This window comes from Carettochelys insculpta, chromosome 18, assembly GCF_033958435.1.
Source record: "Carettochelys insculpta isolate YL-2023 chromosome 18, ASM3395843v1, whole genome shotgun sequence".
Taxonomy (NCBI): Eukaryota; Metazoa; Chordata; order Testudines; family Carettochelyidae; genus Carettochelys; species Carettochelys insculpta.
Window position 1 is genome coordinate 14,376,620 of NC_134154.1, and position 21,877 is coordinate 14,398,496.

At 45.1% G+C, this 21,877-nt stretch overlaps 1 protein-coding gene across 11 annotated transcripts in view; it reads right to left on the reverse strand.

The window, feature by feature from the left end:
• The window catches only part of FBRSL1 (fibrosin like 1), an 866,837-nt gene that overhangs the window by 449,846 nt on the left and 395,114 nt on the right, over positions 1–21,877 (reverse strand). For all 11 annotated transcript variants that reach the window (XM_075012787.1, XM_075012779.1, XM_075012788.1 and 8 more), the window contains exon 3: positions 9,019–9,120. In XM_075012787.1, coding sequence (XP_074868888.1) covers positions 9,019–9,120 — 102 coding nt within the window. The remainder of the gene's footprint in view (positions 1–9,018; positions 9,121–21,877) is intronic.

Sequence of the window (21,877 nt, forward strand, 5' to 3'; positions counted from 1 at the left end):
GAAACATTTTGATGGACTCACTATCCTGAGGTCTCTTCCAACACAACTTATGACTTTCAGCACCAGAAAACCAAAGAGGGTAGCTGGGAGAAAAGCCCCAAAGGACTTACTAGACATGCTTGTATTTTTGTGCACAGCCTAAAGGAAGTCTCTTGGAAAAAAAAGAGAGTTTTGTCTTTAAGTGGCCAGCATCTCTTGCAACATATTTCCTAATCAGCTAGTATTTATGGTCGATATTTTATATTTCCAATTCCCCCCTAAGGGCTCATGAGAAAGCAGCACACCTGCCAACCTTTTCAGCTGGGCCAATAATTGCCAATTTGCTCTTTGCCTTAGTATATCACTCAATTTAGCCTTTGCTGTGCCCTGCATACGTCCTCATTCATCTAGGTGCCCCCATGACAATTAGAGTGTTAGCGTCAGCTAACTAGGGCAACTATTCTACTAGGGTTGGAAGACAATTATTAGTCTATTTTCCCATCTCGTGGCAACAAAATTTGAGAATCCATGACAATTACATTCAGCAATTCTGTACTCTGCTGCCTCCGCCTCTCCTTCCCCCACGTTCCGAATATTTCAAATTATCACCACATTCAAATTTTCCACATTCACAGGGAGTGAGGGTTCTATTTAAATGATAATGAGGGACAATCCATTCAATTTAGTGAGGGAGAAAATCCATTAAAACGCAGGCAGTTCTTAAGCTGATGGGTCAAGAAAAAGATAAAACCTTTTTAAAAGCCATTATACAAGGGTCTGTGTGGATTTTTTACACTGTTTGGGACATCAGAAAAGATTAGGACAATTACAGGAAGGAAAGGGGAAGCAAAATCTCCCACACCTCCCACCTGCTTTTTACCCAAGTTTTACTTGGGTCAACACAAGCAGCACTGGGACTTACTTGTCTCTCAGTTCTTTGGTAACTTTCAATTACCTCACCATGAAAGATAGCAGAAAAAAAATCCTGTTTTGGAAAAAAGCTGTTTTCTATGTGTTGGTTGTAAAGGAACGTGATTGGATACCAAGAACATGTGTTGCAGAGACCTTGGCTTTGTAATAAATTAAAAGGGAATTTACCATTGAGCACGGAGAGTATAAACCAGTGTAAATTCTCATCCTTTCCCACCCCTTTAAATAAGAATTATTTATTGTGCAAAGCCTGGTTAAAATGTCTTCATTCTCCTACAATAGGCTTATCATATCAATTGAGAAATCAGCCCCAACAAATCAAAACTTTGCAGTCAGAGATGATTTCACTAGGTCAAAATATACATTTTTCCCATAAACAGCTCTCCAAGTTACTTCTGGAAAGATGCACTGTACAACAGAATATTATTGTTATATTATAAAACTTCAATTCTCTTTCCCATGAGGTGATTTGACTGAGCTAAGCAGAGTGAGTGAGAACAGAGACATGGGTGTCTGTATGTGTGAGAAACTCAATCACTTCACTTCAGTTTCCATTAGGGTGCAATTATTTCATGACAGACCAGGCTGCCCTCTTGCCTTCATGGTTCATCAGAGACTAAAAACAGGCTTTCATGTAAATAAAACACAACATACTGGCACCCCATTAAATAAGTCATCTCAAGAAACAATTCATACAGAGAAATTAAGTTGCTGCTAATAGCACCTCCTGAATGCAGAACTGCAATGAAGTGAGAAGAGCAGCCAAGGAAAGCCACAAAGGGATGTGCGGCACAGCCCCACAGCTCTCCCAAAGCTGCCATAGTGAGTATTATAGCAGAAACCTGAATGCATACATCCCCTTTGCACACCTGCTGTGCCACAATATAGCAGCCAAAGCAGCCAGTCCCTGCTTCATTTACTCTGGTTGCTGCCCCAAGTTAGTAGGGGCAGAGGTGGCAGCACGAAGCAGCATCACAAGATTGTTTTCAGCCCATACACACAGGCTGTGGTCACAATAGCAAGTAATTTCAAAAGCGATTTCTAAAATGAGGGGCGATTTCGAAATGAGCAGCAGAGCGACTGCACACAAATCGCTCGTTTCGAAATAAGAAGGCGGTCATTTCGAAAGCATGGTTCCACCCCCCTCTCGGGAACAACGCCCCATTTTGATGTCAATTTCGAAAGGAAATGTGTGTAGCCGTTCCCCTGGCTGCCATTTCAAAAACACAAGTCCTCCACGGACCCAGCCCCTCCCCAGAGCACAGAGCCAGCAGCCAGCGTCTATGGCTGTCAGTTCCGGCTGCCTTAAAGCTGCAGGGACACAGAAACCCTGTGCAGGAAGTTGGGAGTGTGCTGGCAGCCATGGGAGCATGTGCTTACAGCTGCACACTCTCCAGCACCCCCAGAACAGCAGGAATCCATCCAGGCAGAGTCATGGCCAGCAGAAAGGAGCCCTTGGAGGCCCAGGGATCCCAAGACACCAGGAGGCAGGGGTCCCAGGACCCCTGGCAGCTCCCAAAGAGGAGGGGCACCCTGTGGCTAGAGGCTGAGATCCAGGACCCGCTGGCCGGCTGATGAGGATGCACTGCTGAAGATGGAGAGGCAGAAGCAGAATGCAACTGCCTTTGCCTGGCTGGCCAAGACCCCAGCCACAAGGGGCCACCCCCTGCCTGGACCCCTGACCAGGTGCGGTCAAAAGTCAAGGAGCTGCGCCAGGGGTATGTGAAGGCGAGGGACTCAGCCAGGCGGTCAGGGGAAGCGCCTGCTACCTATCCCGACTACGACAACATGCACCAGCTCCTCGGCCTCAGGAAGGCTGGACCACCAGAAGGGATCCTCAACATGGCCAAACAGGAGGGGCAGGGTGAGGAGCCAGAGCCGGGACCTTCCGTAGCACCAACAAACCCATGCCCAGAGCCGCCGGCTGATGGTGGTGAGGGTGGGAGTGAGGGAACCCTATACATTGCCGCACTATTGGAGGGTACAAGCTGGGCCACCTCCACCCAGACCTCCCCCAAACCCACCAAGGCATCCTCAGGCAGGAGGGAGTGTGGGGCACCCAGGGCATGCGGGGAGGGAGGTCCCTGCCACTGCTGGCACAGGCCCAGGCACATGACCAGCGATCAAGGGGACAGCCCTGGTCACCGTCAGGAAGAGGCCTGCATGCGGGGGGCCATGGACAGCCACGCGGGGCATGTGGCTAGGGGCCTGGGGAAAACCAGCCCTGCCAACAGCCCAGAGTAGACAGATCCCACAGCGGCTGAGCCCCCCAGGGCTGCCCCTCTCCACAGGCAGGGAGAGACGGCAATGGGGACATGGCCACCAGCCCATGGTACTTGGTCGCATGACTGACAGGGCGCTGCCCTCTCCCCTTATGTCTTCACTGTCTCGACGTCTGTGGACCACCCCAGCCTCCTTGACGTGCCAGAGGGCCCTGCAGTGGCTGGTCAGGGGGAAGGACCAGGCACCATGCCAGGCAGGCTCGCTGCTGCAGCCAGGCCGATGACTTAGCAGCAGCCCACACAGCCGCGTGGTGGAAGCAATACCACCTGCTGCAGGAATGGCTCTCCATGGAGCAGGTGGTCTGGGACTGAGTCTCAGAGTACCTTGATACTCTAACTCAGGCGGTCACCAACTGCCTGGCCCAGCCGCCTGCTCCACAGATGGCCTTTCCTGCAGCCCCCAGCCCCCCTGCCTCTGTCCCTCCTGCTGCCCTGCTCCCAACTGGCATGAATGCAGCTGAGAAGGAGGAACTCTTGCAGTGGCTATGGGCCTACCTACCAGTGCTCTCAGAACCATCCCAGCCCCGCGGGAGCCCCAGACCTGGGGTGATTGTGGCTCCAAGGGCCGCCATTGCTCCCGTCCCCCCACCCCTATGGATGAGTGAGCCCCCCCCCCCACTTTGTAAACAGTTCACCCACCATCCCCCTTGTAAACAGTTCACCCCCAGGTCCCCCAGTACAGAGTTCACCCGTCTACCCACCCCCCCTTGTAAACAGCTGGAGGCATTCTGGGGTTTGAAAAAATCAACATTAACTTTATTGGTCAGTGTCCATGTGGTGTATCGGGTGGGCATGGTAAGGGATGTTTATGTGGGCGGGGGTGCTGGTGGGGCAGAGGTGGGTGTGGGTGTGCAGGGGGTGTTGCACAGTGCAAGCCAGGGCCGTGTCACGGAGGTCCCCAGGATAAGGCCTCCAGGAGGGCCTCCCACACCCACACACTGTCCCTGTGCATCTGGTGGCATGGGACTGCACCTGGCTGGTCATACCGTGGCACAGCCTCAGCTGCCCAGCATGCCATGAAGAGCTCGGGCTTGCTCTCCATGAGACTGTGGAGAGCACAGCATGCACCCATGACTGTGGGCATGCTGGGGAGACCCCCCTCCAGGCACATCAGCAGGCACCTGAAGCATGCCGTCAGACACCCGAACGCCCTCTCTGCCATGTTCCTGGCCACGATGAGCCAAGCGTTGTAGCGGTCCTGGCTCCCGTTGGTGTAGCCTGTGTAGGGGTGCACTAGCCAGGCTTGGAGGAGGTAAGCCGCATCAGTGACAATGCCTGGGGGCCTAGTCATGTCCCCCACCGGGAGCTCCCGAGGGGGAACGTAGGTGCCCTCAGCCATTCTGCACCCGTGCTATGAGTTCTGCAGGACGCAGGTATCATGGGCCATGCCCAGCCAGCCAAAGCAAATGTCTGTACACTGTCCTTGGGCATCCACAAGGCCCTGGAGGATGACAGAATGGCAGCCCTTCCAATTTATGTATTGTCTGTGGCTGTGTGGTGGGGCCTGGATGGCAAAGTGGGTGCTGTCCATGCACCGATACAGTTGGGGAATCCCAGCTGCTGGTACCTGGCTGGGTCCTCATCCCCCAGGTGGATGAGCTGGCACAGGAGGATCTGGTTAATGGCACTGATGACCTGCACAGGGTGGAGGGCATGGGAACATGTGGTGGCATGTAGGGCCCCCGCCGTCCCCGGGACGCCCTTCCTGGGCCCCACCATAGGTGCATAACCCCAGCTGCCTTACCTCTAGAAGGATGACCCTGATGGTGGCCTTCCCCACCCTAACTGGTGACTGACCAAGCAGCTGCTGTCCGAGGTGGCCAGCTTCCACATGGCGATGGCCACTCTTTTCTCCAGGGGGAGCACAGGCCGCACGCGGGTGTCCTGGTGGCAGAATGCTTGCGCCATCCATTGGCACAGCTCCATGAAGGTGGCCCAGGTCATCTCAAAATTGCGGAGGCACCGCTCATTGTCTCAGTCCTCCAGGACAATGTTGTCCCACTGTTCCTGGCTGGAGGGGTACCGCCAGAGGTGACGGCGAGCTTGGGTAAGGGGGTGCTCCAGACTCACCATGGTGGTGGGGGGCCTGCAGGAGACCAGCCATGTGGTGGGCAGCACGGAGCCTGAAGTGGCATGCTGCCAGGATGGCCATCAGGCTGGACATGACGTCCAGGACATCCCCGTCTGTGAAGTGCTGCGGGTCCATGCCAGGGTGCGGTGTTGAGGCTGAGTAAGGCTCCACAGGTGCTCAGCTGGACGTCGCGTGCTGCAAGCAGCCTGAGTCCTCTGGATGTGCATGGGGGGTGGGTGGCCCTTGCTCCAGGAAGGGCTTGCCAGCCATTTGACCCTTCCCTCTCCATTTCCTACCCTGTTATTTCAAAAGGAGACTCTGGGCTGTGTAGCTGCCCCCTTTTGCAAGGACCGGGGGCGGGGGGGGCAGTCTCTTCAATGTTGCGGATTGCAAAGGCAATCCGCGTTTTGTGTATAGTCGCTTAATTTCAAAATGACTCATTTTGAAGTGACAGATCGGGATTACCCCTTTCGACATCTGTTGCTAGTGTGGCCACAGCCACTGAGGAATAACAGGACAGCTAGACAGACTGAGCCAGCAATATGACACACCAAGAAAAAGAAACCACACTAGGATAATTGGTTTTCAGACCCTTAATTTGTAATCCCTCAGTGATCACAACAGCAGAAGGGTGGGGAATAAAGCCGTTCCCCTTAACATCTTTAGTGCATGATGGGGTATTAATCCTATGAGTGCCACACATGAGGGGTCAAGTCATTTCAATTGTGTGCCATCCATGTGAATGGTATGCCAGGAGATGCATCTATACAGCCACATAAGGGCCTTACAAGATGGACAGTAGAATCCTATGCTAATCCACACTCCTGACCCTATGCACAAGAAAATCTTGGGTACTTTTCCCCACTTCTCTGCAGATTGCAACACAGCTACCTTTGAAGACTTACTTTGTAACTGTCACTACAAAGGCTACCACACTCTTACAGGTTGAACCTCCCCAGTCCAGAAATCTCTTGTCTGTCAATCTCCATAATCCAGCATGATTTTAGTTAGCCGGATGACCACTTGTCATGGGTGTAGCCAAACTTCCTGTGATTCCATAAAGTTTGTTTCCAGCCAGCAGTTCTGGCTGTCAGTGTTCTGTGTGGTTATTTAGTTGTAATTTACCCCTAAAAGTCTTCTGAGAGCCCAGTGAGCAGTGGAAGAGTTGGTAATATTCCTAGACAATATTGACCTCCCATGGTCCAGCAAATTCTCTCATTTGGCACCAGTCAGGTCCCGAGGGTGCTTGACCAGAGAGGTTCAGCCTGTATTACTTTGTGATGGACTGTTGTGAAAAGTAAACGAAAACTCATTGCTCTAATCACATCATGTAAAAAGTGCATTTGGTAATTCATAAACCTCATTCTTCATTAGTGTCATTGGTCACTAACTAGAAAAATTCCATTATTTATAATGAGTCGCTAGATCATGACAGTGACATTGCGCGGGCACTCCTGTGTACTCCAGCCCATGGGCATGTGGCTGGAAGTCTTGGGTACCCAAACCACACTGAATTCCTAGGATAAATAACTCCCTTGGAGGAGGCTATGGAGTTAGGTACCCAATAAAAGTCAATTAAGTTCAAGTCCTTTAAGCTCTCAGGTGGGTGGAGGGTGCAAATGCCTCTCTTCCCCTCCACCATGTTACAAACTCCTCCAAGAACCTATGACACAAGCTGATCAGTTGGCTTAAAAAATTCTGTGGGTCCCATCTGAATACTTTGACCTAAACTATTCAAACCAAGTGACAGGTCTAAATCTTTTATTCTTTTTCCCCCCAGCTCTACGCAAGTCACATACCTGTCAAGAGTGATCTGAGGAAGAAATTCACAAAATTAAAAACGTATGGGCTATGTCTACACTAGCCCCGCCTTTCAAAAGGGGGATGCTAATGAGACACTTCGGCAGATGCAGCGCCTCATTAGCCTAATGCCGGCTGCGGCAATTCACAAGTGGAGCCTTTGAATTGTGTGCCGCCCATGTAGACGGGGGCCTTTCGAAAGGACCCCCTAGTCTTCGAAAGCCTCTTATTCCTATTTGGTTTTAGGAATAAGGGGCTTTCAAAGACTGGGGGGTCCTTTCGAAAGGCCCCCATCTACATGGGCAGCACATGATTCGAAAGTGGCACTTTTGAATTGCCATGGCCAGCATTATGCTAATGAGGTGCTGCATATTCATGGCAGTGCCTCATTAATATCTGCTGAAGTGTCCCATTAGCATCCCTCTTTCGAAAGGTGGGGGCTAGTGGAGACATAGCCATACAGTCAAACACAACACACACACAGAAAGATGTTCTGGCTCCTAAGCAAAGTTCCTTCTAATTTTTCCATCCATGGGCAGAATAAATTTTGTGATGTGCATCGAGGCACGTGTGGATGTGCACCCCCAGTAGAAACATATTCTGGTGGCTGTGGGTGTTCTGCTAATCACCTGGGAGGCACCTGAATCCTGGGTGGCCCACCCACACTCTCAGCTTACAGGGAACACTGGTTTCCCACTCCTTCCTCTTCAGCGTACTCAAATTCTCTCCCAGAGAAGCAGATCACAGGGACAGCTTTTATTTTTTCTTTCTTCCTCCCACCATGTAGGCTGTTTACAGCACCCCCATCACACTCAAAACATGTAGAGAGAATTTTCCCCCGTCACATTTCCCTGTCAGAGCTGTCAAGCCGAATCCCGCTTTAATCTGCCAGCAGCACTTTTCTGCTGACATTTTTAATAAATACTTTCAGCTTTTAAACACATTTGTGGGAGCCATTTTCCCCCCTTTCTTTTTTTTTCCCTTCTCTCCTGTAGAACGGGATCTGAAAGCTTTAATGGCAAATACATTACGCTTATCAAAGGCTTTTCCCTCCCCCCTCCTTCCTTTTGCATCCTGAAGCAGAGGTAGTGTTTTCAATTTTAAAGCTAAATTAACTGTCCAATTGAATTTGGCTGGTGTGAGCCGTTTTCTGTGACAGGTTTTAGTTATGAAGCATATTTTACATTAATAGAACTCAACATGAAAACCGCTCACTCTGGGATTTCTGTGGCTTGCCATTGAAATGTTAAATTTAATATTTCAGACATGCTTGTGCCAGCATTTGATTATTGCTCCTCATTTAAATCTCTCCTAACGGGAAAGGTCCTAATTAGTAAAAAATCATGTTTTAATGAAGGCAAAATGCTAATTGCTAACACAAAAAGCCTTCACATAAAATTATCCCAGCACTGCCATTGATTTCTTGGTGACTCAAAAGCCCATTTGTGTGTTTACACACGAAGGCACCATTTACTTTTGTTTTACCATAACATTTCACTCAAAGTAGAGCTGAGTTTCCTGAGAGAAAGGCAGCTCTCCACAACCACTCAAAAAAACGTTCCTCATCTCTCAGAGGCAAAAAGCATAACAATAGGTGAGCCAGCTTTGCATCCACCATAATTCTATGCAGAAGCTAAAACCAAAAGCAGCTGTGAAAAACATTTCACACAACTTTTTTCTTCTTTTAAAAGAAACCCCAAGCCATCTTTCCCTCAGGAATTGCAATTCCATTTTGTTTTCCCATCTCTGATCTTTCACTTATCATATTATTTGCACCATGATTATAGTGTTTGCAAGGCAGCTCAACCACTTATGCCATAACACTCAATCATGACACAAAAAAAAGTTATTACACAGTGACCTCTGGACGCCAACATTTGTTCAGCGAGATTTATGAAAAGCCGTGTCAGCAGCGGGAATTGCTGCAACGAAGTAGCGCTTGAGTCTGGTACTTACATCACTGAGACGATCCCTTGAACTGCTCCGTTGAGAGCTTGTGGCCTCCCTGATGCTGTCTTCTTCACTATTTCTGCCACTTCGGCTTGCAGGGACCTTCATCTAGAGGGCACATGAAGAACAAATAATTTTAGGCATTGCTGCATCACCTGTTCCTGAGGTCACCAAAAGCAGTTTTTCAAATGTTTTCACACCTTTAATTTCACTGCAGTGCGGAAAAGATGATCTTGAGTTCATGAGACTTTTCTAAAGAGTGTCTTGCTCACTTGTTTCTGCATCCCTCGGTGCTAATATTCAAGGAACAACATTTAGCACTCAGGGAAGTGAGACTCGCAGGGCCAACTATCTACAACCAGGAAGACGACAGACAAATTTCCCACATAGTATACTACTAATGCACTGCAATTCAGGTGAACCACTTCAATATAGAAGACACTCCTAACTGTGCTAAATTATTAATACACACATACGATGTTATAAGTATCAGAGGGGTAGCCGAGTTAGTCTGCATCCTCAAAAACAACAGGAAGTCCTGTGGCACCTTATAGACTAACAAATATTTTGTAGCATAAGCTTTTGTGGGCCAAGACCTACTTCATCAGACGCATGAGTAGGGGGTTCCAGAGGAGGGTTTAAATATAGGCTTATGAAAAGGAGGGAGTCCCAGGCAAGGGGAGGGCCAGAGTTGACAAGGTTCCCTGTCATTTTTTCCATTGATGGGCAGCTTAAATTTTGTTATGTGCACCAAGGCGTGTATGGATGTGCTCTACCAACAGAGACCCATGCTGCCCACTGTGGATGGCGGTGGGCAGTCTGCTAACCAGCCGGGCAGCACCTGAATCTCTCCTGGGAGCCACCCAAGTGCTCACCTTAAAGGGAACACTGCTCCCAACCCCATACTGAGCTCCTGTTACTTTTTTAGGGCTACACCAAGGTCTCAAGTAAAAGAAAAGTCCCCCTTGCCTCCCTAGCACAGCGAGACTGCTTGTTTATGTGGAATTAAATTTACTGTGTGAGCTGTTTCTGTGGCTTCCCCCAGCAAGCGTGAAGTAACTTTATGGAATAATAAAATAAGTTACAGTTCTGTACTGGGACAGATCAACTCATTCCTGAAAAAAACTACTATTATTTCACAAGCTTCAAGGTTTTTTTTCCTGACAATGTATGCTTTTATCCCTGCAAAGTAGGGAAATGCTGTTATCCTCCATTTACAAATAGGCAACTGAGTCATTGAGAGGCTTATGGGCCAGATTTTTAAGGTATTTAGGCTCCTAATGGGATTTTCCAAAGCCTCTAGGCACCTAAACTTCCTGGATTCCAATAACTATTAGGCGCCCAGATACTTTTGAAAATCCCATTAGGAGCATAAATGTCTGGCACAGGACGAAATGGAACACAGGTCACTGAAGTCCTTGGCTAGTTCCCTTCCCACTCTCATCCCCCTTTCACATGCGGCTGGTTTACATTTGAACCCAGGACACTAAGTAAGAGGAATGATGTCTCAAACCATAACATGAGCAGCACTTCATTCTGCAAAGCCTGTAAAGGGGAGGGCAGGAGAGGAGGAAGAACAGAACTGAAATGTCATTCACTGCCAAATTCCTGGGATGATCACCTAACAAATTATTCATTTAATTTCCTCGTGAAATACTGGGTGGAAGGAAGTGTTTAATTTATTAATAGGTTCTATTCATATCAGCCTGCTTCTATTTAAATTGAGCTATTTAAAATGTTGGTTCATACAAATTGTTACTTTTAATGGCAATAAAATCCCCTTGTTTCCCTTTCTGCAATTGCATTGCATAATCTGCAGTTCACTGGCCAGAGATGTTCACTGGTGGTACCACCATACATTAGCACCTTCTGATGGCTCTGTCACTCCATGCCCATGGAGACCATTCGGAACAGACATTTCACTGCAACATCCAGGAGTTTCAGTACAAACATGCAACAGTAAAGTGCTATAGTACATTCTGTACAATGCCTCCTTCAACACTTAGTGCTGTTGCAGTTATAATGCCTCACTTTCTTCCCAGGGAACATGCAGGGTGCTATTCCCTGACTGGGGCCCACTTCTGAACTAATCTAGAGACTACAATACTGTTTTTCGCCACCAAGGGTGCTGTTCACTTTTGAGATTACAGCATAATGGACATGTCCAAAGAAGAACACACGGTTTGAGAGTGGAGGTGGGGTGAGAGAAAGAAAGGAGAGGGTCCACCACTCCCAGTGTTTCTAGTCCCTTAATTTCAAACTCAGATGTTCGCCAGAAACTTGTTATAAGATTGAGACCCCAGAAGTTTACAGTTAACGATCCCACCTAGTCTGTTACTGAAGAGAACCCAATCTTTCTCAAGCTTTTGTATTCCCATTGTTTCCCTCCCCTTTTCCCTGGAATAGAATAAAAGGGCTGGAAGAGACCTCAGGAGGTCATGAAGTCCAACCTCCAGCTCAAAGCAGGACCAATCCCAACTAAATCATCCCAGCCAGGGCTTTGTCAAGATGGGACTTAAAAACCTGTAGGGATGGAGATTCCACACCTCTCTAGGCAACCTATTGCCGTGCTCCACCACCTTCCTGATGAAACAGTTTTTCCTAACATCTTGTCTAGATCTCTCCCACTGCAGCTTGAGACCATTGCTCCTCATTCTCAACATCTGTCACTACTGAAACCAGCCTCTTTATAATCGCCCTTCAGGTGCTTGAAGACTGCTATCAAATCCCCACTCACTCTTCTCTTCTGCAGACTAAATAAGCCTAAATCCCTCCGCGTTTCTTCATAATTCATGTGCTCCAGCACCCAATTATTTTTGTCGCCCTCCGCTGGACTCTCTCCAATGTGTCCACATTTTTTTTGCAATGGGGAGGCCCAGAATTGGACACAATATGCCAGATGTGGCCTCAACAGTGTCGAATAAAGGGGAATAATCACTCCCCTAGATCTGCAGGCAATGCTTCTTCTAATGCAGCCCAATATGCCATTAGCCTTCTTGGCTACAAGGGCACATTGTTGATTAATGTCCAGCTTCTCCTCCACTGTAATGCCCAGGTCCTTTTCTGCAGAAACTCTGAAGGAAAGAAACTCCACCTACACAGAGGAACAAATTGAGACAATTTGATCTGAGAAAGTCTTGCACGGGCAAACAAATTAGAAGCATCACTGCTGCTATTAACCTTTCCAAGTAAATATCAATTATTACACTTGCTGTACTACCTCTGTTCCCCTTTGCTGCTGTGAATTAAGAGGGTCATCAGCCTTTTTGACAGATCTTGTTCATTTACACCTGCTGCCTGCCAGCAGGGGAGCCCGCACACCCGCAGCCTGAGTGCTGAGCCAAGCTGCTTTAATTCATCAGTAATTACCCTAATGAGCCACATGCAGGACTGAATGAGGAGGACAAGTTGTTCTGCTAAATGGATGCATCAGTTTCACGGGCACTTTCTTGCAGATCTGGAGATTAGTGAACTGGTCAAACGCTTGTTTCTGGCGTTGTTCCTGGCTTGACTGCTTGAGTTTTAATCGGTTTCTCTGGATGTTGCTGTTTCAACTAGAAAAGCTCCCTCTGGCTGTATCCTGTAGTTGAGCTTTGCTTTGCAAACTAACATCCATTTGAATGGCCCTAGCCCTAGGACTCCATTCAATCTTCTTACAGAAGCCCGAAATGTTACAAAGTCACCCTATTATGTTTCATCTCATGGGTCTTCAGCAGGATTTGAGCCTGGACTTTCCCCAACACATACTGGTACGATTTAGCCACAAGAAGTAATTTAGTTACCTGGCAGCAAGAAAAAGCTAATGTGCCCTACAGAGGTATCCACTATTGCCAGTCTTTTAAACAGACATCAACCACTTTATGTATTTTTACAATGTAAACAAAACCAAAAAGTCAAGAAGTTCAGGATAATTTATGCATCATAGAAAATGTGACAATTTCAGTTTCACCTAAAAATACCATACTTACTACTGTTTCAGGAAGGCCCCAAAATTATCATGAAAAACAAAACAAAACAAAACGAATTTTTTTGGTTTGTTGGCAGCACTTTGAAAATACCAGTTTTTCCTTCGTTTTTCTGGTGGTGCAAGCATTCGCTAGGCCCTGCAATACGGTGTTTCCAGCAACAGCAGCAACAAAGCTGAAACGGAAACTAAAGACAGCAGCTAACAACGTACCCATGGACCAGTGTTGATCTTGGGCTTGCCCCAAACGCTACTCTAATCATCAGGGGAGCAGGAAGAACACAAAAACATTAAATATCAAGTCATAATCTTGAAAGAGTGCTCTTTTAGGACATTCTCTCTTCTTTTTAGCCAGCAATTAAAAATTCAGATTGACGCTGTTCCTTTAGAAAAGATAAATTGAAACAGAGCAGCAATGCAAACAAGAGGGCAACTTACAAGATTTGATAGTTAGACTTGGCAATATTAGCAAAACAAAAAGCAGTCAAGTAGCACTTGAAAGACTAGCAAAATATTCAGCTTGGCAATATTAGGTTTTTTATAGTTTTGACAGATAACATTTTTCACCTTTTTTTAGATTGTTCCTGATTTCAAACGTTCAGTTACAAAAACTTAGGGTTCTAAACTTTTTTTTAAATCTATTTATATTTTCACAGTTGTAGAAATTATGGGGGAATCAGTTATTTAATGGCCACAGTTGCTTAGATTCAAAGTTACAGCTTTATAACGGTTGAAACAAATCAATACCCCATGCCAAAATGTATGAATAAATATTGTTAAATCAAACTCCATTAAGTTCCAAAACATCATTTTTTCACTTTGTCAGCCTGTAAATTTCAATCAATAGTGACAGAAACACTTTGCATTAGTTTGTGTGTGTAAGGTGAAACTAATGTTTACCGACATTCACAATAAAAATATAATCCTTCCCAGCATATTAATAATTTATCTCTTCCAAGGGACAAATTCTTCCCTCATCTAGGTTCCAAGTCAAAAATGTGTTTAAATCCAACCATATTCTGCAAAACACTCAAGTCTACATGTTATAGTTTGCTCAATCAAGGCATGAAAGTCAGTCTGAAAGCAGAATTTGTCCCCACCACTGTTTAGAGCCCAGTGTTGCTCAGAACATGGAGAAATGCTGTCTTCTTTATGACACACAGACCATCAAAGAACATGCACATTATGGTAAAACGTTGGCAGTTAGTGGTACCAAATATCTCTGTAGTTCAAGTGCAGTTCTCCTCAACCACAGCCCCAGCTTGCAGAATACGAGGAAACGCCAAACAACCCTTTCTGTTCAGGGACTGTTTTGGCAGGAGAAAGAGCGAAGAAAGTAGATGGATAGGTAGGAAAGGCCAGCTAAAAATCCATCGGTGTGCTTCAGGTGCTCACAGCCAATCCCGAACCGCATTCAGAGCCAAGAATTATGATTTTCTTGCCACTGGACAACATGTACCATGATTAAATACCATAACTCATTCTAGCAATACCTTTAGCTCTGATTATATTCCAGTTCTACTTTTCTTTACTGCTCCTGCCTTTTTATTATTGTTTTCATGCTTCCTTTTCCTGAGGGGGGAAAAATGCACCTGGACAGGATAGCATCTTCCCTCCACTAAAGGACTTTTTTTCCCATTATGAGTGGGCTGGCTCCTAGCTCTTGTTTTTTAATCATAATAGATCAGTCCAGTCTCCATTTACTTATGCTTTTCCCATGTAATATAGAAAAGCACATTTTTATTTGGTTCCCCTATTTTCAAATCACGGGCACGTTGCCCCTGCTTGTTATTAATAAATATACTTTGATTTATCAGAAGCTCTGTTTGAGTGCCACAGGGAGCGCGGGGCAAAAGGAGACAAATTCTTTTCTTAAGTTGTTCTGAAAGGTGCTGGGCTTTCCGACCCTCACCCCCATTAACCTAGCAAAGCTAGTTCGCTCCTACTGGGAGCTCCATGGCTTACACAGCGGCAAACGCGGACTGATCTTGTGCCATCTCAATATATTTGTTCATTATCTTGCGCACACACAGAAGCATTTGGAAATGTACTCGGGGCACAGGCCAAATTGAATCATCTGCCTTCATTTTCCACACGATCTGAAGCTACAGCTGCTACAACAGGCTGTGGGAATTTTTTTTTCCATTCCCTAACAGTTTTTATCTCTCTTAAAGCCAGAGCCGTCTGGTTTTTAACTCCTTGTCATTTTGGGGTTTTGTGAGAAAGTGGGCTTTTTATTATTATTTTTAGCAAAATCTCTGCGGACATGTTTTACCAAGGCTTCATTTGGGGGCTGCCTTATGGAAACAGTACAGAAAGCAATGCCTCTAGGGGATCAGAGTAATTAATATTCATCTTTTATAGTGGCTCAGATGGATCTATTAATCCATTAATTCTTTTGCCTCTTCTATTGGGCAGGTATCTGGTAGAGGTGGCAGCTGCCCATACTGATTGAGAGCACTCAGATACACCGTGAAACAGAGAAAGGGGCTGTTTTCTGTTCTGTTCTTACAGCACAGTGGGGTCATGGTGGGCTTCCTTGATGCCATGACAATGCAAACAAATAATATTGAACACACTCTTCCCCACACAAACACACTATGACAGCTGGATTTCCACAGGGTTTTCTACCCTGATGTGTCTTCTGGGAAATACAAAAATAACTTGGGGGAATAGTCTGATTTCTTTAAAAGCTATGAAAAAAAATCAGAAAATGAACAAATGCTGCCTTCGTGACCAACAACCCCATCAGAGAACACGCACATTATGGCAAAAAGTTGACACTTAGTGGTCCAAGACACCTCTCTAGTTCTTTGAGTGGTGTTGTGTGAAAGGACAAATCAACATTAGCTACCAGCATTCAGATGAACTTCATATCCCTACCACCTTAGAGTCAATACGTATACTGGCAGAGGCTGCGCAAAGGAAAGCAGGTATTTTTCTCTTGAGATACAGTCAACATAAAAAGTTTGGCGTCAAATTTCTGGATCTGGAGTTCTGAGGGAAGACTTGTCTCTACAGTTCACTTACCTGTGCCATATTGCTGCTGAATGGATTAGGCATTAATAATAGACAGCCTTATAAAATAGCTTGCCAAGAGATCTATTTTCAGTGTTTCTGAAAAGAAACTAAGCAGAGATCACGTCTAGCCTGAGGCTACCAGAGCCGGTAAGAATGGCTATTCCTTCCAAAAACTTCTGGATATTGGAAAGTTCTCATTTCAAGGCCTGCCCCATTTCCAGTGCTCTCTCTCTTTCCCTTCTTTCACCCTCTCCAGAGGACAATGATATCTATGGGCTTTTCTACATGGGCAAAAATCTTGTAACAGCTAGAGCTATTCATAATGGGCCATTTCCACCTTGCTGAATAGACCTTGTCAGCTCTGGCCCTCCGTTTTACTAGGACCCCACTCTTTAAATACCCCTCTGACACTATCCCCCCACTCATGCATCTGATGAAGCGGGTCTTTGCCAACGAAAGCTTATGCTCCAAAATATCTGTTAGTCTATAAGGTGCCACAAGACTACTCTTTGTTCTCTAAGATACAGATTAACATGGCTACCTCTCTAATACTAGAGCTGTACAGTAATTCCACACTAGCTCTCTGCGTGGACACATTTATTCTGTGCTAAGAGTGCCTTTGGGTGGTTTAGGTTAATCCACTTTGGAAGTGGATAACCTAAACCACAAACAGGTCCCCTTAGTGCAGAATAAATGTCCACACAGGGATATGTGTGGAACAGTTATTATGGTTCAAATTACACCCTAACTATTTTGCACTAACCTCCATGAGAATTCCCCGAGTAGACAAGCCCTTAACTATATGTACTTTTGGGATAAGTTCTTTGCTTGCATTCTCTTCCATTTTAATATCAATGCCTAGCTCAGGTAATGCTTGTCCTTGGTAAACTATGTCAGAATTACAACCCTCTGTATTAGAAGACAACAAACTGGCTTAACAAATATAAATGGACACTTTAAATAAAATATATTAGAGACTAGGGAAGAAAAGTACTCTCTTGATGAAACTGTGTTCAGGGATTGCACTTGAAGCTAGCTCAGTGAATTTTAAGCAGGCAACAATAAGTGGCCATGATATATACTGTTCAGAGGCCTACTTCTGATTATTAAACAGCACGATTAAAGTGTTTTCCAGAAGTGGAAAAAAATGGTCACTGAGTTGCCTCTTGTTTTTATGCTTGAACAAAACAAACCATTTGGCTTCAAAAATGTACTTCTTTAAACTTGAAAAAGCCCATGTATCAAAACAAGGTGGAATCAGCTAAAGACATTACTTCTGACTTGTTTCCTCAAAAATCCAGCCTTAATGCATTCTAACTGAATTTATCTATCCCAAGCATACCTCATAATGAGATCAACTGGGAAAAATATCAGGCTTGTTTGTATATTTTATACTTGCTCTAACTTGGCAGTTTGGAGATTATGTATTCCCCAGGTCCCTCCTTAAATTGTTTCACACGCTGCAATTTGATTTTCTTTGCTTGCCCTTTTCCACAATTTTCTGATACATTTTATTGAGTTCTGGCTCAGAGGGAAACATTCCCTTTGAATTAAGGGTGCAATCATTTCTTCCCTAAATGAGGACATATGGCATAGAAAGCAACATTATGGTATGAGGACTTTATGATTGAAGTAAGCTTTGTTTTTAAAAAAAAAAAAAAGACAGTGGCATCAGTTAGATTAGCCTAGTTTTTCTAATTGAATGGCACTGCTGTGGATCCTGTGATAGGTTACCTTAAGAATAACTAATTTTTAGAATGACATGCAATCTTTACATACTATGATGAGGCAATGATGTTAATGGTGGTAAACTGAGCTACAAGGACATTTTTACTTATCTCTACATTAATTTGGGGGAAAAGCCTTGTCTAAGCTTTAGAACCCAGGACCAAAATCCAGAATATTATATTCTAAACTTGGCTCATTAATATGACCCCAGAAAATTAAAGTACAAGGTGTAAATTTATTTACATCTTGTACTTTAATTTTCCGACTTATAAAATGGAGAATAATATTTACTGACTACAGAGGGGAACACAGAATAGAATCACAAAACTTGAAAGGGCCTGGAGAGGTCATTGAATCCAGTTCCCTACATTCAGAGCAGGATCTAGCACTATCTAGATCATCCCTGACAGATGTTATCTAACCTGCCCACAAGTACCTGAGAGCTGTTATCATGAAGTACATTCGAGGGCCCAAGAAGGCTCAAACTCACAACCCCCTGGGTTTACAAGGCCAGTGCTCTAACCACTGAATTATTGGGCTCACTCTAGTGAAGGCCCCCAAAAAGGATCAAACTCTCAACCCCAGGTTTATAAGGCCAACTTTCTAACCACTGAGCTATCAATGCTTGCAAAGTAACCTACCAACTGATCAAGGTGTTATATGAATGCAAAGCATAATAAATGATGATTAAAAAGGATAATTAAATGCAAAAAGTAGTATTGTAAATCCACAAACCCAAGATTACTCATGTCAGGCAATTCTAAAAGTTAATACAATGCTTGCTTAGCCACACTTGTCTATAAAATACCAACATGTTGCAACTTAACCATAGAACTAGTTTCCCTGGTTTCTTTGTTTTTGTTTTTTTTTTAAAGAAAAATGGTGGAGCAATCACTGCCTATTCATTCTGTACATATTACTGGCTCTAAAGTCTTTGCCAGTGAAGCTAATAAATTCTCTGTTCTGAAAGTAATAGGTTCATGGACTTACCCCTATCCCCACCAATTAGCTCATTTTCAATCACTTCTAGGTCTATCCTTAAACCTCTGTTTAGACCAGAGGGTCCCAAACTCAGTGTACTTTAGGGCCAATGCTAGTCCTCAACTCATCCTAGCGGGCCAATTACATCACTGAAGATGGTGTTCAGGGGGAAAACGTCTCTTGCATTTTTTTATTTTGAATTTCTTAGTAATAAAAAAACACTTGTCGTACAGCTTTGTGCAATTCCTCACCTGCCAGGAAACTTTTAGTGTTTGCCAGACTGTGATTTCAAGAAGCCATTCTCTTTCTGGAAGGTGGAAGGGGCTGATTCATGAGTTTTGAACTCTTGGGGTTGGCAATATAATACAGGTTGAATTGCTCTCATCCAGCAGTCTCTCATCCAGCAACATCCGTAATCTGGCATGATTTTAGTTAGCTGGACAACCACTTATCATGGGTGTGGCCAAGTTTCCCATAGATCCATAAAGTTTTTTTTCCAGTCTCCAGTCCTGACTCTGTGTTCTGTGCTATTATTTAGCTCTAATTTATCCCTAAATGTCTTCTATGAGCCCAGTAAGCAGTGGAAGTGTTAGTAATGCTGCTAGACAATATTGACCTGTGGTCGGATTAGATAGGTTCAACCTGTACACACAAGCAGATAGCGTCGCCTCCCTATGCCCAGAAGCCCAGACACCAGGATCCTACCAAAGACATAAAACTGGGTTCTTACCCTGACACCTCCATGTCCTCATGCTGAGGTACTGCCACCTCCCCTCTCCCCGCTAGCACCCCGCCCTTGCACAGGGATCCCCTGCCCCTGCCTGGGTTAATCGAAAGCAAAACCCATGGACACATCGGCTCAGGTGGCTCCCTGGCCAGTGCTGTTTGCATTGTGGCAAAGGCAAGACAGTATGGCTTCCTGGACCAACAAATGCCCTCTGAAGCCAGGTTGATGTGGGCTCTGGGGGCCTGGGTGCTAGTGGGAGCTGTGTGCATGGTTAAGTTCTTGTGTGCTGCTTCCCTCCTTCGGCAAAGCTGGCAGCTATGCAAGCCCAATCAAATCATTTTTTTCAAAATTGGGCAAGTGTGTGGGTCATAGATGGCCTGAGGGCTGGGAGTTTGAGACCCCTGCTTTACACAATCGTTTTGCCATCTGCTAACACTTTGCTACTAGGCTGGGCTTGCCTTTGGTGTAAGCCAGGAAGCAGTTGCTTGCAGCTCCAAATGTTCCATGGTCCCTATGCAGACTTCACAGCTCACGGGCTAGCTTTCCCCTCCTAGATGTATAAGCAAAAGAGGGGAACTCTCAGCTTGATTTCCTCCTCAGGCACTGTGCTTGGAAGAGTGGTTCAGTGCCCTGGGGACCTCTGACAGTTTGCCTAGCTGCAATGAACAACCTGTGTTGACACTGCAATTACATTCCCGGGACTGGCCTTGTACCTATTGACTCAGGATCACAGGACTTGGGGTAAGGGACTGTTTAACTGTGGTACCAACATCTGGTTTGGGCTGAAGCCCGGGCTCTAGGACCCTACAAAGTGGGAGGCTTCCAGAGCCTGAGCCCAAGTCAGCTGGCACAGGCCAGCCCCAGGTGGCAAAATTTAGCATGGACATACATGGAGTGACTTCCTCGATTGATGCCTTGCAGAACACAAGCCCATAAATCTCAGTAGACGTCAACCTTCCTACACTGGAACCAATTCATTGGAGCAGGTGCAAAGATTTTCACAAACTCCTCCATGGAGGATAATCTTTATAGTGGAAAAGAGCCTAGGATGCTTTCATACAATAGACTATGCCATCTTTATTGGTGGCTTACTGCAAATCCAGAAGCTGATACTTATTTTGGAAGAGAGTGGATGCTTACATGGTCACAAACGCCTGACTTTACAGCTGCCACCCAGCTAATATAGAATGCCCCCCTCTATGTTTGGCAGATGATATTAGACAGCTGGGAAAATCTGGATTTGACATACGTCAATGATGAAGCATGTCAGTGTAGACCTGCTTTGGTTACAGCTAGCTAGCTAGCATGAGAGTGAGTCTTGTAGGAGTAAACAGCTGAGGTCTCAACCATTCCCAACCAATTTAGCTTAACTCTATCTCCCACAAAGGGGTATGCAGAAAGAAGCTGAAGGATCCTCTACTCTGAATGGAGAGTCAGACAGAAAAAAGTAACATGCAATTTTGTGACTTATGCAGTGCATAGCAAACACAGATGTTTAGCAAACCACTGCAAATGATAATTTGTTATATCCTATTGCTAAGGCAAACGCAAAAGCAATGGCGGACGGAAAGAAAAGATTTTTGGCACTCGCCAAGTAGAGAAATCTTTTAAACCTTGACAGTAATAAAAAAAAGCTTATTGGCATACCTTTGGATGTATTTTAAAAGATTAACAGAACCTGTAGCCACACAGCACATCAATAAGAGAAACTCTACAAAGCTGACAGATAACCACAATACTGCAACTGGAGACTAGAAACTTATAATGATCAGCGCTAAAAAGGCAGTTTCTGTTAATTGCTGGGACTGTCACTCAGATGTCGGATGCTTTAACTTCAACCTTCTTTAGCTATTTGTCAGGAAAGGAATAATGGCCAATAAACACTTCAGGAGAGCGTTCAAAGTCTTTAGCAAGTTACTAGATAAGATTTATAGCCCTGATATGCACACTAAGGTGGGTTGGCTATAGCACTCTCAATAAGAAAGTGCTACTCAGCCCAAGTTTGATGGCAAGCAGATCTACTACTTGTTGGATAAACTGTAACAAATTTGAATGGTCACAAGGATAAACTCTATATTTTTATGAGAGAGATGCATGCATCATCATCATTATTGGTACTTCAGACCATATTGAAATTATCACACATTCAGCTGGAGCCAGTGGAGTAAATTAGGCTGAGTTTACACAATGCTTTTAAACATTACATAGGAAGTGATTAGAACTGACAGATTTAACATCGTTGTCACATACACTGATACCATCTATTAAAGGCTAATACCAACTGCAGTTTTGTTCAAAGCAACAATAAATCTGATATACATATTAAATTGTCCAAAACTACAAGAGATGTCTCACAATACGCTAGGAAACTCAACCAAAGAATCCCATCCCTCAGTTTACTTGTGCATTTCTCTCATACAGAACTGCATAAAAAATGAGGAGTC